The 25,000-nt window shown below is 34.7% G+C and overlaps 1 protein-coding gene across 5 annotated transcripts in view; it reads right to left on the bottom strand.

The window, feature by feature from the left end:
• Nucleotides 1-25,000, bottom strand: part of LOC147021632 (ATP-dependent translocase ABCB1-like) — a 193,921-nt gene that overhangs the window by 49,136 nt on the left and 119,785 nt on the right. For all 5 annotated transcript variants that reach the window (XM_085891803.1, XM_085891801.1, XM_085891802.1 and 2 more), the window contains one exon: nucleotides 23,869-24,021. In XM_085891803.1, the coding sequence (XP_085747929.1) occupies nucleotides 23,869-24,021 (153 nt within the window). The remainder of the gene's footprint in view (nucleotides 1-23,868; nucleotides 24,022-25,000) is intronic.

Genomic DNA, 25,000 nt, shown 5'->3' with positions numbered 1-25,000 from the left:
GAGAGAGAGAGAGAGAGAGAGAGAGAGAGAGAGAGAGAGAGAGAGAGAGAGAGAGAGAGAGAGAGAGAGAGAGAGAGAGAGAGAGAGAGAGAGAGAGAGAGAGAGAAGAGAGACTATTTGGAGAGAAAAAGATTTGGAAGCATAAATGAGCAAGACGTCGGTATAATGGATCGTCCTTGAGTCAGCGTCCACGGCCACGGCTAGGACACTTATTTGCAGCATTCTTCAAACTTTTCTTCGGCATGACGAGGATGTTCACACTTCGATGTCTAGCTTGGCTATGATTCCAATTGTCCATCAGCAGCGTCTATTTAAAATAGTCGAGTTTGAGCGTTTCAACACGTTCACAAGAAACGCTTCAAATTTCCAAACCCCAGCGTCAAAAAACAAAGGCGAGTGACAGCAATTTAAATCGTTCATTGTAAACAATGAAAATAGTTGAGTGGTACCGTTTAAAAGTCGTTGAGTGTAAAAAAAATCCAATTGTTGAGCGCAAGCGTCTACTTTGAATAGTGGAGATGCAGCCATTTAAATCGTTTAGTTTATCATTTAAATCGTTAAATCGTTAAACGCAAGGACGATCCATCATAACCCACACCCTCCCCCTCACACTCACCTACTACTGCCAACATGAACAAACTACTACTAATACTAATACTGATACTGATACTGTTACTGCTGACATGGACATCGACTCAAAAAGGACTCTAAAACACTGTTGGGTTCCCCTTTTATGAGCAGCATTTTTACATACCAATTCCCAAAACCGCTGGGAACACGTCTTTATATGGCAGTTGTAAGCTAGAAACACGTTCATTTATTTTTTTGGTCGACCGGAAGACGTCATTGGAATACGTCTACATATGTCGATGTGTGTTGGGACTACGTAAAGAATTGGTTCAAAGCACGTCAAACATAAGTTAGAAATAAGTTTCGCGTAAAAAAGACATTACCGCGACGTGTTTCGACTTATGAGTAGCTTATAAGTAGCCTTTGTGGACGTGTGTAAGCATCCACATATCGTGTGTAAAACTTATCCCCATCGCATGCGGAACGTGTCATACGCCGAGTACGTCGTAAAATTTTGAACATGTTTAAAATTTCTTGACGTACTCTACTTACTACGACGTATGATAGTGTACTTTAGCGTTGTACTCACATATACCAAACTTACTCATACCGTATTTGACGTGCCCCAACGTTTTAGACACATTTTTCTTAGGTCGGCATACGCTGGCAAGATCGCCAAGGTGTGACCGCGATGTTGACACTTCCATTTCTACGGCAGTTATGATTCGAATCGTTGTGCGTCAGCCTTTTAATAGGCTACGTCACGACATCGTCGGCGATGCGTGCAACGCGCTATGCCTAAGTTAGACTATCGTTGGGTATCGGTTGTGTAGGCCGACAACAGGTTCAGCATTCATTGGTATAAGTTATCTATAACACAACGAAACGTTCTGTGTCCCTTACCAATGCGTTATACATAAGACCAAATCGCTATGAATACGTCTGAATCTTTAAAAAAAACATCAAAAGTTCAACGTAAGCCAGCGTTTTAGATACATTTTAATACGTTGCTATCACTGGCTAAAACGTCAAGGTGTGACCGGGCCTTTAGCGTGTTGTTGGCGTTCACAACCTATGCCCAACGATAGTCTAACTTATGCATAGCGCGGCAACGTATCGCCGCCGATCACGTGGCATAGGCTATTAATAGGCTGCCGCTCAACGATTCAAATCATAACCGCACTGGACATCGAAGTGTGAAGCCGCTGTCATACCTTGACGTTTTAGCCAGCGTATGCCGACGTATGAAAAATTTGCCGAATACGCTGGCACACGTCGAATACATTATGGGTAAGTTTTGTATACGTTAAGAGCACGCTGAAGCACGCTGGTATATGTCGTAGTACGCTGAGTACGTCGACAAATTTTAAGCATGCTGAAAATTTTTCGACGTATGCCAGCGTATGACGCATACATTCCGCATACGCTGGCCATAAGTTGTAGGCACGTTACGCGATTGTTGACACACGTTACTTGTAAGTTACTCATAAGTCGAAACACGTCGAGGTAATGTTTAGCTTACCCGAAACTTATTTCTATCCTATGAGTAACGTGCTTTGAACCTATGAGTAACGTATCTCCAATGCATATTGACGTATGTAGATGTATTTGACGTCTTCCGGACGACCACAGAACTTACTGAACGTGTTACTAACTTACAGCTACCATATAATGGCGTATTGGCAGCATTTAGGGGAATTAAAAAAATAAATAAAATAGGGTTCACACAGGAGGAACCCGTCAGTGTTCCAGACTCCATGGTTTTTCTTTTTTCTTCGGCATGACGGTGATATTGACACTTCGATTTCTAGTGCGGTTATGATTTAAATCGTTGAGCGGCAGCCTATTAATTATATTATATTATAACCGCACCAGAAATCGAAGTGTCGAAGGTGAGAATGCCGAAGAAAAAAAAAACCATGGAGTCTGGAACACTGACGCTAAACATTACCTCGACGTGTTTCGACTTATGAGTAACTTACAAGTAACGTGTGTCGACGTGTGTCAACGATCACGTAACGTGCCTACAACTTATGGCCAGCGTATGCGGAACGTGAGTCATACGCTGGCATACGTCGAAAAATTTTGAGCATGTTAAAATTTGTCGACAAGCTCAGCATACTACGACGTATGCCAGCGTACTACGACGTATGCCAGCGTGCTTCAGCGTGCTCTTAACGTATACAAAACTTACCCATAACGTATTCGACGTGTGCCAGCGTTTTAGACAAATTTTTCATACGTCGGCATACGCTGGCTAAATCGTCAAGGTGTGACAGGGCCTTAATGTTCAGCTCTATATATGGATGAGTCATCTACTCTTGTCTATATTTAAGTGATCTTTGCATCTCTATGGCTACCTCATGTACCTGATAATTTGTGGGTGGGGAGGTGGAAGGAAGGGGAGGAGGCAGGTGCTGTTGACAATGCAGAGCTATATGGCAGTTGTAAGCGAGAAACACATTCATTTTCTTTTTTTGTCGACCGGAAGACGTCATTGGAATACGTCTACATACGTCGATGTGTGTTGGGACTACGTAAAGAATTGGTTCAAAGCACGTCAAACATAAGTTAGAAATAAGTTTCGCGTAAAAAAGACATTACCGCGACGTGTTTCGACTTATGAGTAGCTTATAAGTAGCCTTTGTGGACGTGTGTAAGCGTCCACATATCGTGTGTAAAACTTATCCCCATCGCATGCGGAACGTGCGTCATACGCCGAGTACGTCGTAAAATTTTGAACATGTTCAAAATTTTACGACGTACTCTACTTACTACGACTTATGATAGCGTATTTAGCGTTGTACTCACGTATACCAAACTTACCCATACCGTATTCGACGTGCCCCAACGTTTTAGACACACTTTTTGTTACGTCGGCATACGCTGGCAAGATCGCCAAGGTGTGACCGCGATTTTGACCCTTCCATTTCTACGGCAGTTATGATTCGAATCGTTGTGCGTCAGCCTTTTAATAGGCTATGTCACGACATCGTCGGTGATGCGTGCAACGCGCTATGCCTGAGTTAGACTATCGTTGGGCATCGGTTGTGTAGGCTGACAACAGGTTCAGCATTCGTTGGTATAAGTTATCTATAACACAACGAAACGTTCTGTGTAGTTTCCAATGCATTACACATAAGACCAAGTCGCTATGAATACGTCCGAATCTTTAAAAAAAAACATCAAAAGTTCAACGTAAGCCAGCGTTTTACATAAATTTTAACACGTTGCCATCGCTGGCTAAAACGTCAAGGTGTGACCGGGCCTTTAGGTTCAGTTGGTAGCCCGATTTCCACTGATCACCTAGCGGGCAAGGCCTATTTACACCATGGAGCGGGGTGTAAGGGGAGATAATATAAAGCCCCAAGGATGGGCCACATAAAAGTATTCTGTTTATCCTGTGTCCTGTCCAGTCTTGTCCTGTGTGTCATATGATTGAGGCCTTAAGGTAGATAATTAAGGTTCCTGTCCGTTTGATTCCCGGTGGCATGTACTTCTCTTATTACAAGCTGTTACTTCTTGTATTATAATTGTTTACATCCCTTTTCTTTCCCCCTCCCATTCTATTTAAACACATGCACTTTGCATTAACTCGGTTTCTGTGCATTTGTTTGGACAGCCAACGATGGCCGAGTTCAGAATATCCGTTTCAGTAATCAATCTTTTCGAAGATCTTTGTGATGAGAGCATAACAGTTTGTTAAATTCACTCTCCTGGTAAGCGAAGACCATTCACGTCTCCATGTTAAATCGGGACCTTGGCATGGAAAGAAGTTGTCTGACACACTGCCTAATCGGTTGTGGACATTCCAAATTGGGCTAGGCATAGCAGGAAAAAGGCCCTTAATCTGGCATGGCCGTTTGGCTGGTGCAATCCCACAACTATATATATATTTTTATCTGCGCTGTCACTGATGATTCGCCAACAAGGGATAAAACTGGTCTGGCATCTGAGGGGATGTGTAGCATTGGGATTCTCATGTGTGTACTATGTGTGAATGTCTTTGCAGCTGAGGAGGAACTCTGGGAAGGGTTTACAACAGCAAATGGCTTACCTTGGATGGCTTGCTTGGTTGCTTTATGCAGCTTCTTCAGCTAGAAGAGCATGGGAGGAGTCCATTTATTTATATAATCCCAACCACCTGGGTTTAATTGACTAGGTGAGAGCTGATTGGTTATTCCCTCCATTCACAGGTGAGAGATGTGGGTGGGTCTTTCTTTATCATTTATATGTTGACTACTTTCGACAGTGCACGTGGTACATGCTTGGGAGCCTTGTTGATTTGCATTTGTGTTTGCACTGTTGCTGATGATGATTCACCACCTGAATTTTTTTCTTCATTTATTTATATTTTCATTTACGGATGTTGTCCGACGATTCTGTGATTTTTACCGGTGTATTGGCTTCGATGTCATTCGGCATGCAGAATTTCAGCTTTCGACGTCACCCGGAAGGTACCAAACTTTAATATCAGTCAGTGAATGAGTGAGTGAGTGGTAAGAATGAGCTTTATATATATATATTTACATATTACTAAAACTCTCATCTTGTATATATGTATGTATGTATGTTCCCGAAATACAGCCAAAACGGTACAAGAAGGCGCAAACATTTTAGGGCCACCTTGCTCACCATTCTCCTGCGGTGTGCAGTTTCAAGTTTCGTTAAAATCGGGAGTAGGGTGAATATACTGGTTCTGGCTCACTTTTCCCCATGTAAATGAATGGGGGATTTTCAGCGATTCATATTTTTTTTCCCTAAAAATAAACCCCCTTTTTATCCCAAGGTATATTTATTTGTCTCCCCTTTTAACCTGGGGACACTTTTTTTTCAAATAACCCATGCAATAAGATAAAGATTTGTTCAAGTAGCAAAGTAGTAATGTGATTTGTTAAAGGTGATTCTAAAGAAATATCTGAAACGTCTAAGCCTCGGGACACTCTTTATCAAATAACCGATGCATATTGTTTAGCTCACTCATTGAACCTATAAAGATTTGTTCATTCTCAAATTCTTTCAATAGTTTAATTTTCTTTGCACAATAATCCCCATCTAAAATATTGAAAAACAAAACATTTGAATCTTTATATTTTTTAAGATTCCCCTTTTGTGCCATTACGAAATGATAAACTTCTCTTAATGCTCTTGTTTGACCACCTCCTGAGTCACAGGTTATTTTTGTTAAGCCCCGCCCACTTTTCATAAGCCCCGCCCACTTTCAAATGGAATTTTTTAAAGCCCTGCCCACTTTTGTTTAAGCCCCGCCCACTTTTCACGAGGTATTCCATAAGCCACGCCCACTTTCTTCTAAGCCCCACCCACTCCCCTGTGGAATTTTTTATAAGCCCCACCCACTTTTGCTAAGCCCCGCCCACTTTTGCTAAGCCCCGCCCACTTTTATGAGGTTTTTTACAGACCACGCCCACTTTTTCTAGGCCCCACCTACTTTTGCTAAGCCCCACCTACTCTTACATCATTTCCAGTTAATCTCTGACTCACAAAGAAATCACAAGAAAATTCCAGCATGTTATGGTTTTGAAAAAAATTGCCCAAAGAAGGCCTGCGTGAGCTTGCCCAGGGAATTTCCAAAGGAAACCACACCCACCAGTCTTTCCCTATAAAAGCCTCAAGCCCAGGCTCCATTTTAAACATTTTTTTTGCTGGCCATGGTGTGCTGTGTGCTTGCCTGGAACTCTCAGACTTGTATGGAACTAAACCTTCAAGTTGATGAACTGGATTCAAACCTCTTATCTGTTGAGGTAAGATTTTTATTTTCCTATTTTCAAACTTTAATTGAAGCATACTCATTTAATAATTAAATAACTTAATTAATACATTATTATTTTCTCTCACAGGAAATTGTATCTGAAATACGAAATGAAAATACTGCTTTTGCTACAACTTGGGGCGAAATTGTTGGCTTGGTTGAAGACCTTATGAGCGACCAAGACCCACAGAACGAGTTCGTCCTTGATGATCCAACCAAAGAGTTATACCTTGGAGACCAGCAAAGTCCTGAAAAAGAGTTTTGCAACAATAGTACTCATTGTGACAAATCAAGACAATACCCCCTGAACAAGTTATACCTTGATGAGCCAGAATACAAGTTTTACCTTGGAGACTCACAATTTTCAGACATTTTGAAAAATGGAGTTTTCCTTGATGATCCACAGTTATACTATGTGAGATCTATCACCGAAACCCATCAAAATTGGAAAAATGGAGATTTCCTTGATGATCCACAGTTATACTATGTGAGATCTATCACTGAAACCCACTATATTTCTGGAAATTGTGATTCTACCTTGGAGTCTTGGATAGATGGTTATATTTTTGGAGACTTGAAATGTGGGTTCTGGCTTGATAACTCACAATGTGATACATATCTTGGAAACTCAACAGGAATGTGGTTATACCTTGGAGACTTGAAAAGTTGGGTTTATTTTGAAGACTTGAAATGCTACCACTCTTTGGGATCTAAACCTATCAAGAAAGTTCTTACTCCCTCTTTCTACTTCATCAAACCTGAAAGCCTTAAAAGACAGAATTGGAAGAAGAGAAAAAAACATAAAAAAATATACATTGTTCGTTCTGGGAAGAAAGTGCAGGCTTACTCCCCCTTTCTACGTCATCAAACCTGAAAGCCTGAAAAGACAGCATTGGAAGAAGAGAAAAAAAAACATAAAAAATATACATTGTTCGTTCTGGGAAGAAAGTGCAGGCTTACTCCCCCTTTCTACGTCATCAAACCTGAAAGCCTTAAAAGACAGAATTGGAAGAAGAGAAAAAAACATTAAAAAAAAACGTAAAAAATATATATATATAGGTGGAAATCTCATTTTGAAAAAGACATTGTGTTGGGCGAGGATTGAGTTGGGGTTGAGATTTTGAATGTAAGGGTTGGGGTTGAGATTTTGAATGTGAGGGTTGGGACACACACACACACACACACACACACACACACACACACACACACACACACACACACACACACACACACACACACACACACACACACACACACACACACACACACACACACACACAAAAGTTAAGCCTCAACTATTCAGTTGAGGATTCTGTGTTTGGGGTTCACAGATCTAAGAACGTCCCTCTTGACACACATTATATACTGTTATACACCTCGGACTTGGCCCTCGAGTGTCCACAACGGTGTATAGTAGGAGGGAGTGAAGGGACAACCCATTGCTCCCATGGGTATTATCTGCTTAGTTTTGTCTTTTGTAAATCCTGTGAATAAAATGAACCTAAAATCTCTTCCCCTTCCAAATCATATATCTTATAAGTCCAAGGAACCGTATCTATTACATCAACAATTTTAAAAAGTTCGTTCATCCATCGTTTAGTATAACCCTTTTCAAAATGAGATTTCCACCGATATATTCTTACGATATCACCAACTTTGAACTTAGGTTTTCTGACATTAATCTCTTTTTCATATTTTAATTTTGTAAATATTTCTGATGGTTTCATATTTGTTGACGTGTGAATCGTATCATTATACTTATCCACAATATCCTGAATAAAAGATGACCATTGTTGTGAACCGAGTTGTGTGAATTTTTTATATAGTCTCTCTTTTAAGGTACGATTAAAACGTTCAACAACAACTGCCTTCCCTTCATTAAAGGTACTGTATAATGTAATACTGTTATTTTTTAGAAAATTCATAAATGTCTTGTTATAAAACTCTCTACCCTCATCAGTCCACAATTTTTTAGGTTTTCTCTTACTTTTATTAAATATCTGTTGAAAGGCAAACATAAGATTATTTCCTGTTTTGTTTTTTTAAAGGGACAACCAATGCGTATCTACTCCTCAAATCAATAACGGTTAAAGCATACTTGTACCCCTTATCATTATTGAGTTCAATCAAATCAGCAGACCAGATATAATCAACTTCCTTGGAGTAAACTTTCCTTCTACGAAACTTTGTGAATATTGGTTTATGTAATTCATCAGCTAATTGCTCTTCAGTCTTAATGACATCATTAGAGCCTATAAGTTTTTTGAATTTCCAAGTCCAAGTTTCAATTTAGCACTGATCATCTTCTTCACAATGAACCGATCAACTGTTTCTCTCAAGGTTGGATTTTGTATCAGAGACAAATTATACAACATTTCTCTATCGGCTTCATGCTTTTCTTCCAACGTTGTGGTATTCCCATAATCAATATCGTGTCTCATGCACACTTCATCAACTCTATTGATGGGCTTACTCCATGATTTAGGATTGTCTGCCTCATCTAATCTTTTATCCAAGTTTGTGCCTGGACCACAGAAAGAATACCCTGGAAGATGCAATTCCCCTGGTATTCCAGTAGTTGTAAATTTACTTCCTAATAAAAACTTTTGTATATCTCCTCCTCGTTTGTGTTTGGAGATAAATTGATTTTTTTTTGAACCACACACCGAACATATACCTTTTTGTATAACCCTGTTATTTTTACTTTTAATATATGACATATTTTTAGTATTAGTTTTCTTTTTACATTTGAGACAATAACTCATTTATTTATGAGAAAAATTCCTGCAGAGTGCAAAAACCTTTTTGTTTCCAACATGCACATTTGAATCTTAATTTTTAAAACTAAAAGAATCCTTAGAAATGCCTTCACTCTCTCCTCCATTTATTTAAGAAAAAAAAAAATGAAAAACTTGAATTAAAATGAATATCTTGTCGATGTCGAAAGTATTGCAAATAGACTTGTCAATTCTTTGTTTTCCTCCTCGGTGGGTTGAGTTATTTTCTGTAATACCACCAATCTTTTTTTAATCTCACTGGTTTCCATATTTTGATATTTATTTTGTCTCGCTCTTTCCTCCCTCTCCTTCTCTCTCTCCTCCCTCGCCTTCTCTCTCTTCTCCCTCTCCTCCTTCTGTCTCTTCTCTTTTTCCTCCTTCTCTTTCTTCTCCCTCTCCTCCTTCTCTCTCTTCTCCATTCCCTCCTTCTCTTTCTTCTCCCTCTCCTCCTTCTCTCTCTTCTCCTTTTCCTCCTCTTCCCTCTCTTCTTCAACTCCTTCCTCATCCCTTATTATCCTTGAATCGCTTACACCCCATAGAATATCATACATATATTCATCAGGATTTCTTGTTATTCCTGTATCCAAAATTTTTTTTTTACAACAGGAAACCAATAAAATTTCTTTTGAATTTCTAAAAGAGCCTTACCTTTTCTTAACTTTATAATTTTTTCATTATCTAACATTCTAATTAAATCTAAAGTTGTCGGTTTATCAACATCAGCATAATGCCAATCTTTTATTGAAAATACCTCATTCTTATGTTGTAGAACATATTTATTAAAATACCGAATACCCTTTTCTTGAAGGTATGCTTGGACACAGAAATGATAATTTTCTTGAAGCCTTCTTGCTGTCATTTATGCATAAGAAATATATGTTAGAATAATATTATGGCACGAAACACCTCCCCATCTTCCCATAGTTAAATCATTTTGTATTTCCTTACTTATTATATATAATCCTGTTTTTTCTGTTTTCATGATATAAACAAGGGCAAAACCATTATTATATTTACCCTTATTAAATTCTTTTATTTGTTGTTTACTAATCGTGGCCCCACAAAACTCATTCTCGATACCACGTGGATAATATTCTTCCTTACCAGACCGATTTAATTGTTCCAGGTCTTCGAGGTCAATTTTAAGTGACCAATTATACCCTAAATCATTCATATCATACCCCTATTGTTCTATTCTCATACAAACGATACGCCCTTCTTCATAAAAATTTATTTTAATTCGAACTGTGAATTCTGTATGACCTGGAGATAATATCAACACTTCTGTATATTTGAAATACACGGCCGTTTTTTTTAAAGATATATATTGTGATAAATCGCTTAATCTCACCAAGTCATTCGCGTCAGTTGGGCTTGGGTAATTTTTTAATTTATAAGCATTTTTCATGTTAATATTTTTGGTTATATTATATTTTTGTCGTTCAGCCTGTGCCTTTGTGTAATAATTTGATAAATCAATATCCAGTTCTTGAGATACACCAAAGATAGAACCATCTTTACCAACATAAGTCATTTATATTAGATTAAAAATAATATCATAAAAATTTTTATTTTTGTTGAGTTGAAATAACACATATAGACATAATTGACCACAACACTTGGAATTTAATTCTTAGACTTGAAATGTTTGATAAACACCATTCTGTAAGAATTTTATGACTTCAACAGGTGGTGGAAGACCAAAACTATCAAAATAATATTTGTCTTGACGATTAAAAATACAAACCCAATGAGAACCGTTCCCATTATTATCTTCTAATTTCATAATAATATTCTTTGTATCTTTCGGCACATTTGTTAATTCATCTCTCATACAAATAACCACATTAAGAATTTTTAATTTCTTACAATATTTGACAAGTTGTAAATTTGATGTTGTATTCTTTCCAAATTCTTTAAACCACTCATCAATGCTCATTTATTTATTAGAAAGATATAATACATTACCTCTTTTCGTTAATTTTACACCTGCTTGTGCTATAGAAGAAAGCATATCTCCAACTTACAATCTCGCTTTATCAGGCAGACCTTCAAGTTTTTCAGCAAAATCTACAATTACACCACTTCCACTAATTTGTTTCTCCAACTCTTTGTTATGTCTTTCCAATTCTTTTTGAGCCTGGAGTTGAGCCTTCCTTTCGTTGGCAGTTTTCACCGCTGTTGAAATACCACCCGTCAATGCTCCAACCGGACTTAAACCAGCAAATAAAGGAATTAGAAATGGGAGAAATCCTCCGCTCGTCTCTCTTATTGAATATTTTTTCAACATTGGTTTTGTCATTTTAATTTTAAGTGAGCCAGTGTCATTCAAGATTTTAACCTGTTCTCTTGTGAGCAAAACATCAATTCTTACTGCTCCTTTTCTCTGAATTGTATTAATGTTAATCGTACAAGGCTTTTGATTTTGAACACAAGATGATAGTTTATGAAGATTGATTTGATTAACATATACCCCAGTTGGTAATTTGCCACTCATTTATTTAACAAAAAATTATGTGAGACTAATCATCACACCATTATCTGTATTAATCTGAAATTCTGTTCCTTCCAAAAGCAAACAATATGTACCAACTTCTTCACTCTCTCCTCTTTCAATGTATAGGGAAGTATCCACTCGATTAGACTTTATAGTTTCCTTTTGAGCGCTCAGGTCAAACGCATAGATTGTATACAAACTTTTAAATGCTGTCATATCCAAAATAGGTTCTTTATTTCCATTACTTTCACACACCTTTTGGTAAGACTTGTATGCTTCAGCAAAATCATTTTTTTCCCAATTAATTTCCAATCTATCTCGTGGATAAAATGTTCCATCTAGAGAAACGCGAAGTTGTTTCACCTTAGCATTATCACTCAATGCATTATTCTTATCAGTCGCAGTATCACCATCTAGCTTTTTAAAAATGATCCACAGATATCGTGGCTTTCCTTCCAGAATACCCAAATTCCACGTGTAAGTAGTTTGGTTGAGTTTAACGTGTTGACATCTTCTTTTGAGGTATGATACACTGAGTGGTTTCTTTGAGTTAAGTCTTCTATTCAACATCTCTTCTGTTTTAAGATTAGGACTATATTCACTGATATACCAACTCATTTCCTCAATTACAAATTTATTCTGATCACCAAAAGCATTACCAACACCAAAAAGCAATCTATTTTCATTGTCATTCCTTTGTAGTTGAAATCTAATTTTAAGACCATACAGAACTTTATCATGATCACAAAATCCAAATATACCTTTAAGAGGAACTGCCACAGTCAAACTATTTTCTGCTTTTGTATCATCATTATACGCTCCTTTCCTTTGAGTATATCCAGGGTCTGTGTTTGTTCCCGTTGACATATCAGGAATAAAACCTTCGACAGACCCCTTTCCCATTCTATCACTGAATGTATAGAGTGTAAATTTCATCATTTCAGATACAGCAGAGACATAATCAACCGCTTCAACTTCTTGTGTTCCAATATACAAACGCACACTATCAAACATTTTCCAGAAGAAATCATTTACAAGTGTAGCGTTTGTGTTATTCCCAGCTTTAGTGAATTTAAATTTACACAACAAGAAACTTTCGGATAGATTCAAATAGGTTTGTTGATGATTTATTTCAAAACTTTTTGTACCATTCGTATTCCAGTCTGTTCCAGTTATTGCATTTACCTTGAAGTAATCTTCTTTTTTAGTGGAGTTTGAGATAATAATAGTATCATCCAAATCATAGATACTATCAATTGCTTCCATACTTGTATTTATTTAGGAAAAAAAGATGTTAAAACTTTTGAAACCCTGATCCAAGTATTCGAATTATTTTCTGTCATTCTTGGGGGGACAACTGAGTTTTGCCTTTCTTAATTTCTTTTATTGCTTGTAATTTATGAGATTCCTTCTGGGCATCTTTTATGCTTTTTACAGCACCTGCTACATTTCCCACAGCAGAAGCAGTTGAACCAATTAGATCTTTATGTTTAAGAATAGTTGAACCAATACCCATGAGAGTATCAATTATCCCATCTCCTCTAAATTGATGTCCAACACCCCTTTGTCTCTTAGGTTTATAGTATCCTCCACCAAGATACATACTTTCACCCTTGTAGTATGAGGAAAGGAACATCCCATCCCCTGTAATTATTTTATATTTTCCCAACTCGTGTTTCCTCACAATAACCATCATATTTATTTAATGGAAAACTTCATGTAGGTGAATTCTGATGGATATAACTTCTCCATTAAAAGAAATCATACGATTATCTTGGTCGGTTATCCTAAAATTTACTCTGTGTATGGTTTTTCCTGACACAGGGAGATAAAACAAATTTTTGGGTTCCATATTGAATTTATAACCAATTGGGGTTGAGTATGCGCTGAATGAAAATATTGTATTTGTTTTTATTCCATCATTATAAGCACCATCAATCAAATCACAGTGAATTAACACCGAATTTATTCCTGAGGATATTTGAATGACATTATCACTGTAAAACGTCCCATTAGTTTCAATCTTTTTTGAGGAGAAACCCAATAACTCTCTAAATGAATTATCAATTGTGAAATCAACCTTGTAGTTATTTTTAACTTTAATCGTTGATTTTGAAGTATGTTTTTGAATGTCTATAACAATATTTTTTGATTCACCACCCTGTTCTTTCATAAGACGAGCAATTTCGGAAGATATTTGAGAAATCTCATATGCTTCGGGTGAGACTGTTATCGTTTTGTATCCACTTCCCGGATTATAACTAAACTTGTCATTTTTATCAGTTATATTAAATAAGGTATTATAAGTTTCCATGGACAATAAAGATGCCTCATATTCTTTTGTTGGGTCAAGTTGTAGTGGGTATGGGAATGAAGATGTGTGGTCACTTGTTGTGAAATTAAAACTCAGGATTGTGCTTCTCATCTTATTTAATATGAGATAAAATGTCTTTATATTGAGATTTATTAATTATTTTCATGTTCATCAACTGGTCTAAAATGGCTGATGCTTCATTAAAACAATTGTTATTTCCAGCCTTCTTACTACCTAACAACAATAACAGTCTATTAACTAATTGCGATGGGTCATTTGGAAGAAAACTAATACCTGAACCAAGGATACTTAAAGCCTGAATAATGTGTTTCTCCTTCTCATTTTTCCTACTTTTACTAGAAATACTAACCCTATAATTTAGAGTGTTCAGCAGATCAATATATACTCTATCATCATTATTTTTCATATCCAATGGTTTATCAATATACTTTGATTCATCCCTCACAGTTGAACCTTGTCTTCCATCTTTTGTGAGAAGAAACATTAATCTCGGAGTTCGTTTAACAGGGGGTTGAGCAGAACCCAAGAACCTTAATTCATCATTAAATATCAATACCTTTTCTTGAACAAGATGAAATATTGCTGGTTGTTCTGTTGGAATGAGTCCTGCTTTGGTTTTTGAATCCGCTGAATATTCATTGTTTTGAAGAGCATTCACAATATAATCAGGGGGTCGATTAATCTCTTCCAGTTGGTGAAATAAACCTTCATCATCATATTCTAATTCTCCTAAATGCTCTAATTCTTCCTCCGTCATTTGATCAAAATCTTTTAACATTTGAAGTTTTTTAGGAGTATATTCTACTGTGGGAACTGTGGAAATATCTTTCATTTTTTCTTGGGAAGTTTTTAAAAGTGGTTTAAAAATTTTCTCTTGTTTTCTTTCAAATGCTTCTTCGCCCGTTAGTTTCTGTCTGCGTTTCTTCTTTATGTCTTCCTGTTGTTTTACAACTTTTGAAACCAACTATTGATGTTCCTTAAATCTTCTTGCTCTTTCTTTTGCATCCATTTATTTATTGTAAAATATCATTTAATGAATTGCAAAGATCAACAAGGAAATTTTCCTTTTCTTCATCATTCAAGTAGATGTGTTCAAATAAATCCTTTTCTTTAAATATTTCATCAAATTCTTTATTAACATTAATGCGAGTTGTAATTTCTTCTTCACTAATACTTGCATCTCTGCTTTTCATACGTTTGCGTTGAGTTTCTTCCTCAACATCAAAACCGAATGATAAAATCTTCACTCCGCTCAGATGTTTAATAATTTGTCTCGTTCCTTCTGGATTAGTTTCTAATATCCCAAGACCACCAGAATTTAGTTTCCTTAACTCACTCTTACAATGTGAATATTTTGTTGTACCAAGAGAAACCTCCTCAAATATTTGACCTTCATTCCTCAATCGCATATGTTCCTCCACTGAAATATAGTGATAATCTTCACCTTTTACTTCTCCAGGTCTTATTGCTCTAGTTGTTGTTGATACAATGCGTATCACGGGGTGTTTTTTAAGTAAATTTACAATATTCTCATTTGTACTAAACAAGAACCTTGATTTATGAAAGTTTTTTCCAGAAGCAGATTTACCCACAAGATTTACAATAATAGTTGTCATTTATATATGTAATTGTTTATAAAACAAAAAATATATCCCTTAATATCTCATCTTGTTTCACAACAATATATTTATATTTTTCAGTCGTGTGCTTCATGTAATCCTCAAATTTCTTTTTACTACATAATGTAGAACAATTATCTCTCCAAAAATTATTGATATCTATTGAATTTAACTTGAATAAAATAAAAGTATTAGCATTGTTTCTGATGGAACAACGAGGAAGTTGAAAGTACGATTGACTAAGATAAATACAATTACAAGAAGAATGTCTCCCTCTTGTGTAGTAGCTGTCCATTACCGTTTGGTTTCTCTCATTAACACAATCATCAAAGATAACGAGGTTCTTTTTGATTTATCCAAATCTTGGGGAGACGGTATATCATCCGTATTATCACTAAGAATACAAGTTATCGGATTTGATTTCTTTTTACATCTCTGTGTATCACAAAATAGTTGAATTATATCTTCAATGTTATAATCATTTAGGTTTTTTTGACGTTTAAATAAACCGATTATATCTTCTTTTTGAAGACCAGCATTAAAACCTTGTGAGAGTAGTTGATACTCTGGTTGAAAACTCGACTTTGTGAAAATTATTAAATTATCATAATCTAAAAAGTTGGGAGTGAGGAGTATCTTTAAAAGTAAGCAGGTTTTTCCACATCCACTTGAACCAACTATGAGACATCTTAATGAATTTGAGAGATTTTTATGGTTGTTAAATTTTATCTTATTTTCCCAAATGGGTAAAAAAAATCATTCATTTATATATTTGGAAAACAGGTTATTAATTTATTATTGGCTTTTTTATAAACTCTATATTTTATCCTAAGTTCAGGTTTAATTTCAAGATAATCCATTATTTTATTTATACAATATCTTGTGTTGATATTTCCCTGAAAATCACATCCATGAATAATATATAACAACAATCCTTTGAACATTTCTCTAATACGTTCAGTTTCTTCCCTTGAAAGGAAAGGTGTGTTATCACCCTCAAACTTTACATTCATTTCTCTAATCAATCTTGTAAAGTAATTCATTTTTGGTGTAAATCTAAAAGAATTATTTTCCTTTTTATATTTTTTATTATCATTAATTAGAAGATAATCACAGAATATACATTGTTTATAGGCTTTTGACTCTGTGTTTAATCCCCGTCTTTCACACGCAGGACAATTCTCCAATTTGTCATATGGAGAATCAGGAAAGTCCAGCATATTTATAAGGTAAAACTTTACTTAAACTGAAATTCATCTATACTTTCAGTTGTATATTGACGCATATTTAATAATATTACCATCGATATCGATATACTTTTTTTCATTACCAGATTCAACGACAACATTTTTTATATTAAAGGTAATTTTAAAATGAACGTTAACTACTATTGAACGAAATGTCATTTCACCTGATATATTAACATCCTTTATTTCATCAGGATTTACATCTTTAGGGTTGTTGAAAAAAATACAAATTTCTCCTTGCATATTACAGATGGTCTTATCTTTTCTTTCTAAAGCTTCATCCATAAGGTTTTTGTTTTTTGATACTTTTTCTTGTTTCATTGCTTTTTCTAGTTTTGAATATATTACCAGAAGGAGAGGAGAAACTTTTGTTAGAGATACTTTAACTGATGTTCTACCAGGTATACTAAAAGCCCTTCCACTGAAGGAAATTGAAGAACTCATATTATTTACCATAATTGTTTTTATCCAATAGTTGTTATATTTATCTTTGTTCAATTTTACATCCTTGACATATTTCTCAGTATCTTTAACAAATGAAGAGATTGATTGAAACTTGTCTTTTGTGTCTTGAAACATTGTATTTATTAAGTGAAAAAGTAGGAGGATAAAATGGTTTTAAGCACAGATTCACCTGTAAAATAAACGAAATTTTCATCAAGAAAATTTTAGTTTAAGCAAAGATTTATTATATAAATATGGTGAATACAACATACTGCGATGTTTGTAATCACAAATATAAACATTATTGAAAACACCTCCGAACCAACAAACACACATTTAATCTATTTCATAAAATATCTCCTCTTGAGTTGGAAAGAAAACATTGTGATATCTGTTCAAAGGATGTTTTGAAGAGAAGTTATAATAGACATCTTCAATCACAAAAACACAAGTAAAATGAGTTTAAAGTAAAGGGAGACTATTATATTGAAAACACTGATGGGGCATTTAAAGGGCATATAAAAATAAGGATTTTTCAATTTGGAGAACCTGGTCCATCATCAATAGCTGAATCAATTGAAATAGTGAAACCTGATGTTGAAAAAGTTATTAAAAAGACATTAAAAGAAATGAAAACTTTAAAGTTTTATATGGGAGTGAAAATGAATATGAAAAGACAAGATGAAGAACAAACTCCTTATATGAGAACAGATCTTCATTTTATAACATCATTTCAAGATTTTTTGAATAGTGGGGTTTATGAAGAACTATCAAAACAAGAGGAGGATGTTAATAATACAGTGGTAGGAAGTGGATTCAATATTAAAAAAATCATCTTTTTAGATATACACATTCTAAAATCAAACCCTCTAAAAGCTTCTTCTTATATTGAATTACCAAAAGAAATAAAAGTAAAAAAGGCAGTTGTTAATATTAAGAACAATGATAATAAATGTTTTCTCTGGTCTGTTCTTGCTCACTTTCATCCACCAAAATGTAATTCAGAAAGAGTAAAACAATATATGAAATATGAGAATACCTTGGACATTAAAGATTTTAAATTCCCAATGCCACTAACAGATATTCCTAAATTTGAGAAAAAGAATAATCTTTCTATTAATGTATATGGATTAACGGATACAAACAAAGTTCAAATATTAAATATTTCAAACAACTATAAAAATGAAGAAACACACATTGATCTTTTATATTTTAGTGTTGGAAATAATTCACATTACACATACATCAATAATTTATCAAGATTAATCTCTTCTCAGGTATTCAGAAGAGCAAACAAAATATATCCTTGTAAGCGATGTCTTAATTCATTTCATACAAAAGAACGATTAGAACAACATTCAAAATATTGTAGTAATCATAAATCAGCTGTAATTACAATGCCTAAACCTGGTGAAAAGATTTCTTTTGAAGATTATAATAAATCTATCATACACCCATTTGTGATATACGCTGATTTTGAGTGTATCCTTAAAAAGATAAATACTGCTTCTCCTAATCCAAAAGAATCATATACAAATAAATATCAAAAACATATTCCTTGTGGTTTCTGTTATTATATCAAATCATCTGTTGGAGAAAAGTATAACAAACTTGAACATTATAGTGGGAAAAAAGCTTCACAAGAGTTTGTAAAACGATTAGAAAAGGATTGTATAAGACTCACTAAATTAATGAAAGAAACAAATGAACCGATGAAATTAACCAAAGAAGAAAAATTAGAATTTAGAAAGAACAATATCTGTCATATTTGTGAGGGGGAAATTAAGGAGTCTAAAGTTAGGGACCATTGTCATCTTACTGGTAAATATAGAGGTCCCGCTCATTCCTGTTGTAATCTTAATTATAAATTACCTTCTTTTATTCCAGTCTTTCTTCACAACAGCACCAATTATGATACACATCTATTTATAAATGAACTTTCAAAAACACCAGGGAATATTTCTGCCATAACAAACACAAGTCAAAAGTATATTTCATTTATAAAAATGATATTCACAAAACCTTTAACTCGTATTAGGTTTCTAGATTCTTACAAGTTTATGGGAACACCACTAGCCTATCTCGCATCAAATCTAAGCTCCACAGACTCTTTTCCAAATCTTAATTCATTCTTTCCAAAAGAGGAATTTCTCACTAAAGAGGAAATTCAGATTAAAGAAAGAATTCAAAGTAAAGAGGAAACTCTAATTAATGAGGACATTAATGAAGAAATTCTAACTGAAGATGAAATTCTCATTATAAAGAAAATTCGAACAATGAATGAAATTCTAACTAAAGAGGAAATTCTGATTAAAGATGAAATTCTGATTAAAGAAGGAATTCTCACGAGAGAGGAAATTCAAACAAGGAATGAAATTCAAAGTAAAGAGAAAATTCTTACAAGTAAGGGAATTTATCCTTATGATTATATGGATTCATTTATGAGATTTAAAGAAACACAACTTCCTTCAAAAGAAAGTTTCTATAATAACCTTTATGAAGAAGAGATAAGTGATAAGGAATATAAACACGCACAAGAAATATGGAAAATATTTAAGATAAAGAACCTTGGAGAATATCATGATTTATATCTAAAAACAGATGTTTTATTGTTAGCTGATGTGTTTGAAGCTTTTGGATCACTCTGTCATAATAAAAATTGTTTTGGATTAGATCCTGCCCACTATTTCACAGCTCCTGATTTAGCTTGGAATGCAATGTTGAAAATGACAAAACAAGATATAGATTTAATCAGTGATGTTGATATGCTTTTGATGATTGAGAAGTCCAAGAGAGGTGGAATATCACAAGTATGTTCAAAAAGATATGCTAAAGCAAATAATAAATATCTTCCAAATTATGATAGTGAAAAAGATAGTAATTATTTGATGTATTTTGATGCTAATAATTTGTATGGATGGGCAATGTCTCAATCTCTGCCTTATGGTAAATTAGAGTGGGTGGAAGAAAAGGATTATGAAAAGGCTTTGATGAATATTGTTATTTCTTCTCAAGAGGAATTGAATGACCAAGAAGAAGGTTATTATTTTGAAGTTGATTTGAGGTACCCAAGTGATCTTCATAATAAGCATAAAGACCTTCCTTTTGCATGTGAGAAAGAAACCCCAAAGAAAGAATGGTTCAGTGATTATCATAAAAGTTTTAATATTAAAGGCAAGTCAACAGAAAAGTTATTAACAACATTCTATGATAAAGAGGGATATGTTTTGCATCAGAGAAGCTTAAAACAGTTTTTGAGAGAAGGATTGAGAGTAGCTAAAATTCATGGAGTCTTAAAATTTAAACAAAGTCCTTGGGTGAAAAAGTATATTCAATTCAATACAGATATGAGAGCAAATACAAAAGTAAAATTTGAAGGGGACTTTTATAAATTAATGAATAATGCTGTATTTGGAAAGACTATGGAAAATGTTCGAAACAGGCAAAACATTAGATTCGCAACATCTTGAAAAGAAGCTTCGAGATTGATAAATAAACCAAGTTTTGAGAGAGAAGAGGTTTTTTCAGAGAACTTTTCTGCAATTCATATGAAAAAGGAAAGTATTGTAATGGATAAACCAATTTATATTGGAACAGCAGTTCTTGATTTATCAAAGATATTGATGTATGATTATTTGTATAATGACTTAAAGAAAGAGTATGGTGAAAATGTTTCATTGTTGTATATGGACACTGATAGTTTTATCCTAGATATAAAAACTGATGATGTTTATAAAGATATGAAGAAAAATATTGGAGTATATGATACAAGTAATTTCAGCAAGAAGAGTGAGTTATTTTCCAAAAAGAATGAAAAGGTTATTGGTAAGTTTAAGGATGAGTTGGGTGGAAAAGTAATGAGTGAGTTTATTGGATTGAGAGCAAAGGCATATGCTTATAAGTATGGTGATCAGATTGATAAGAGGTTAAAGGGAATAAAGAAATATGTAATAAAGAAATCAATAACTTTTAGAAATTATTATAATTGTTTGATGAATAAGAAAGAAGAATATAGGAAAATGAATACAATAAGAAGTTATAAACATAACATATATAGTGAAGAAGTAAATAAAAAGGCATTAGGAGCCTTTGATGATAAGAGATTTATTTTAGATAATGGAATAGATTGTGTTCCATATGGATATTGTATGATAGAGTGTATAAAATAGATTGTGTTTTAACGATGGAAAGATGGGTTAGGGTTTTTTAAGGGCTACCGCCGCGTTTTTTCGCAATATATAAATGGTCAAACCAAGTACTAATCAAACTAAAGAGTGGAGAAAATCTCAGTCTTGGTATATAAATGGAAAACATAATGAATGTGAAAAATATCAAATAAGTCTTATTGAAAAAATAACTAAAACAAAGGTAAATGAAACAAATAAGCGAATCAATTTAAAAACTAGTAAGTTAGAGGATGTAAAGAAAAAAATGAATATCCTTGAATGGACTGAAAACTTTGATGGTTATCAATTGAACAATGAAAAAACAATTTACTATAATCTCAAAATGATATGTGGCTCAGGAGGTGGTCAAACAAGAGCATTAAGAGAAGTTTATCATTTCGTAATGGCACAAAAGGGGTATCTTAAAAAATATAAAGATTCAAATGTTTTGTTTTTCATTATTTTAGATGGGGATTATTGTGCAAAGAAAATTAAACTATTGAAGGAATTTGAGAATGAACAAATCTTTATAGGTTCAATGAGTGAGCTAAACAATATGCATTGGTTATTTGATAAAGAGTGTCCCGAGGCTTAGACGTTTCAGATATTTCTTTAGAATCACCTTTAACAAATCACATTACTACTTTGCTACTTGAACCAATCTTTATCTTATTGCATTGGTTATTTGAAAAAAAGTATCTCCAGGTTAAAAGGGGAGACAAATAAATATACCTTGGGATAAAAAGGGGGTTTATTTTTTGGGAAAAAAACATATGAATCGCTGAAAATCCCCCATTCATTTACATGGGGAAAAGTGAGCCAGAACCAGTATATTCACCCTACTATCGGGCAACGAAAAAATTATTAAAAAATGAATTCCCGATTCAGTCAAGTACTCTTCGGGAATATTTGATCAATGTAAACAACCTCAGCAGTATAGTTCGCTGGAGCTATCTTTTGTTTATTCTTGAAAAAAAATTTTTTTTCATCAACTGCTGTCACAACGGGAACCCAACGGGTTCACTGGTCATCTCACATTATATATAAAATCTAGTACTATATACTGTATATAACCTAATCATGGTATAGATTTTCATTGCCTGATGTTCGTTTCTGCCCATGAATTATAAATTCCATTCAACTGTTGTCGTATTTTATCATTAATGGTTTTTTTTTTCTTCATTTTAACTCTTATAGACGCAGTGGTTTGTCATCGGAGATGTTTCTTTTCTCCTAACCATTCATGAACCAAGAAATGGAATGGTATCCTAAATATCAAATAATCCAGAGTACTATCGTTGCTTGAATTTGGCACTCAGTCTGTTTTCAAGACTCAAGAACATACTATTTGACCGTGGGAATTTCTCCAGGGTATACACTAGGGATCAAATGTGTTGGAGAAGAAATCTTTGTTATAAGTGATTCACATAGTCGAGATAATGAAGGAAAATGTTCACCTGATGGAAAAACCGGAATTCTGATCAAGGTCCCTTCCCTGTCAATCCCTGGTCAATATGTCAGAAACATTGATTTGTAATTTGATCATTATTTGTTTTGATGGTATATTTGTTTCATCATATGCAATGTCTGCTTTTCATTCAATTGGATTTTTATGATGAGACAATAAGTAGAATAAATGTTGAGTTTTGAGCAAATGTTTTTTTTTCATTGGAGTACTTCTTTTCAAATGTATTAGATTGTTCTTTGTCTATATTTCGAAGTCTTTGGAATATATTATGACAAAAAGAAACCCACAAAAAAACTGTCCCCCTTGCTCTGTACGACGAAATTATATTTTTCTGTGGAATGTAAATTTTTGCTTTCACCCCCCCAAACCCCAACCCCAAACCTCTATAATCATGGATCCGCACCCGAGATGTATCTCCTTCACAAGCTATTTGTTATAAAAGGCCTTCCAAGAGGTCACAAGTGCTCATCGCTTACCCTATTATTTGTGTAAATGCCTAAATCAAAGCTTTCTGTTCACCCTCACCACTTTGTCCCACTTTCACGACATTTGTCATCGGCAAGGCATGCCCCAGCAAATGATGACACCCACAGCCATGTGCTACGTATGGAAGAGGAAGAAAGACCTCTTCAAGGTTTGTGGAAAAACCAACAAGAAATTTGTGAAATTGTCTCACCTGACAATCATAAAGACTGACCATTTGATGTTGGTCCTCCATATCAATCCTTGATCTTTTTAAAATCCCTGCGAACCCTGTTTGACTATGAATCCCATGGTACCCTGTTTTCAACTACGTCATCATCAATGTGAGAACTTTCCACTCTCACATCTTACTATTCCATGAACTTATCAGTGGAGGCGATCATTGAACATGAAAGAAGGAGAACATGAAATATGAAGGACGTAAAGAACAAGAAGGAATGAGTGAAGACACAACAAGAAAAAGTATGTACACATGTAGTTAAGGAAGAATACCTCCACTTCTTCTTCTTCATCATCTTTTTTATCTTGAACACCTTTATCACTTTTAATGCTCATTGAGAAAGAAGGGGTTCTCGACTTGACTGGACTGTGGGGATTTTCTTGCAAAGTAATCTTGTCGTTAGTTTCCCCTTCTTTGTGAAACGTCTGCAAAATCAATCATAGTTTCAGCACTCAAGTTAGAATACCATATCAGACATCAGCATAACCCTTATTAATATCTCAGTTCATTTAGTTTGCATTCCCCAAAGCTTTTCCAGAAGCAAACAAAATGTAGATATTTCTGAAAGATTTGGTGGAACTTTAATGTCCACCAGTGAGAGTAGGCAGAGAAAATTGCCAACAACGTACCTCTGTGAGATATGACTGCATTTGTTTATCGAGACATTTATTTTGAAAGTTAATTTGTGTAAAAAGGGTAGCATGTTATAAAGTTCAACTTTGTTTTTAATCTGTGCAGAAAGATTGCCAGAGTGCAAGAGATGTCTGGTTACTTCCGGATATAGAATCGTCGAAGCTACAGAGGGCATTTCATTGGCGGCATGGCCATACCCCCCCCCCCCCCTTCAGCCAAAGATGCTACTCCAGCAAACAGAGGAAGAGGAAGAAGAGGAAGAAGAAGAGGAAGAAGAAGAGGAAGAAGAAGAGGAAGAAGAAGAGGAAGAAGAAGAGGAAGAAGAAGAGGAAGAAGAAGAAGAAGAAGAAGAAGAAGAAGAAGAAGAAGAAGAGGAAGAGGAAGAGGAAGAGGAAGAGGAAGAGGAAGAGGAAGAGGAAGAGGAAGAGGAAGAGGAAGAAGAAGAGAAAGAGGAAGAGGAAGAGGAAGAGGAAGATGAAGAGGAAGAGGAAGAGGAAGATGAAGAGGAAGAAGAAGAAGAAGAAGAAGAAGAAGAAGAAGAAGAAGAAGAAGAAGAAGAAGAAGAAGAAGAAGAAGAAGAAGAAGAGGAAGAAGAGGAAGAAGAAGAAGAAGAGGAAGAAGAGGAAGAAGAAGAAGAAGAAGAAGAAGAAGAAGAAGAAGAAGAAGAAGAAGAAGAAGAAGAAGAAGAAGAGGAAGAGGAAGAAGACGATGTGGATTTTTTGGTGGCCAGTGGTGGGGATACTTTGTGAATGTTTTCTCTTCAAAGATATG

The sequence above is a fragment of the Eptatretus burgeri genome, chromosome 8 (assembly GCF_056783735.1).
Source record: "Eptatretus burgeri isolate ZD-2024b chromosome 8, Ebu_testis_v1, whole genome shotgun sequence".
NCBI classification, from domain to species: domain Eukaryota; kingdom Metazoa; phylum Chordata; class Myxini; order Myxiniformes; family Myxinidae; genus Eptatretus; species Eptatretus burgeri.
This window is presented reverse-complemented; position numbering and strand designations above follow the sequence as displayed.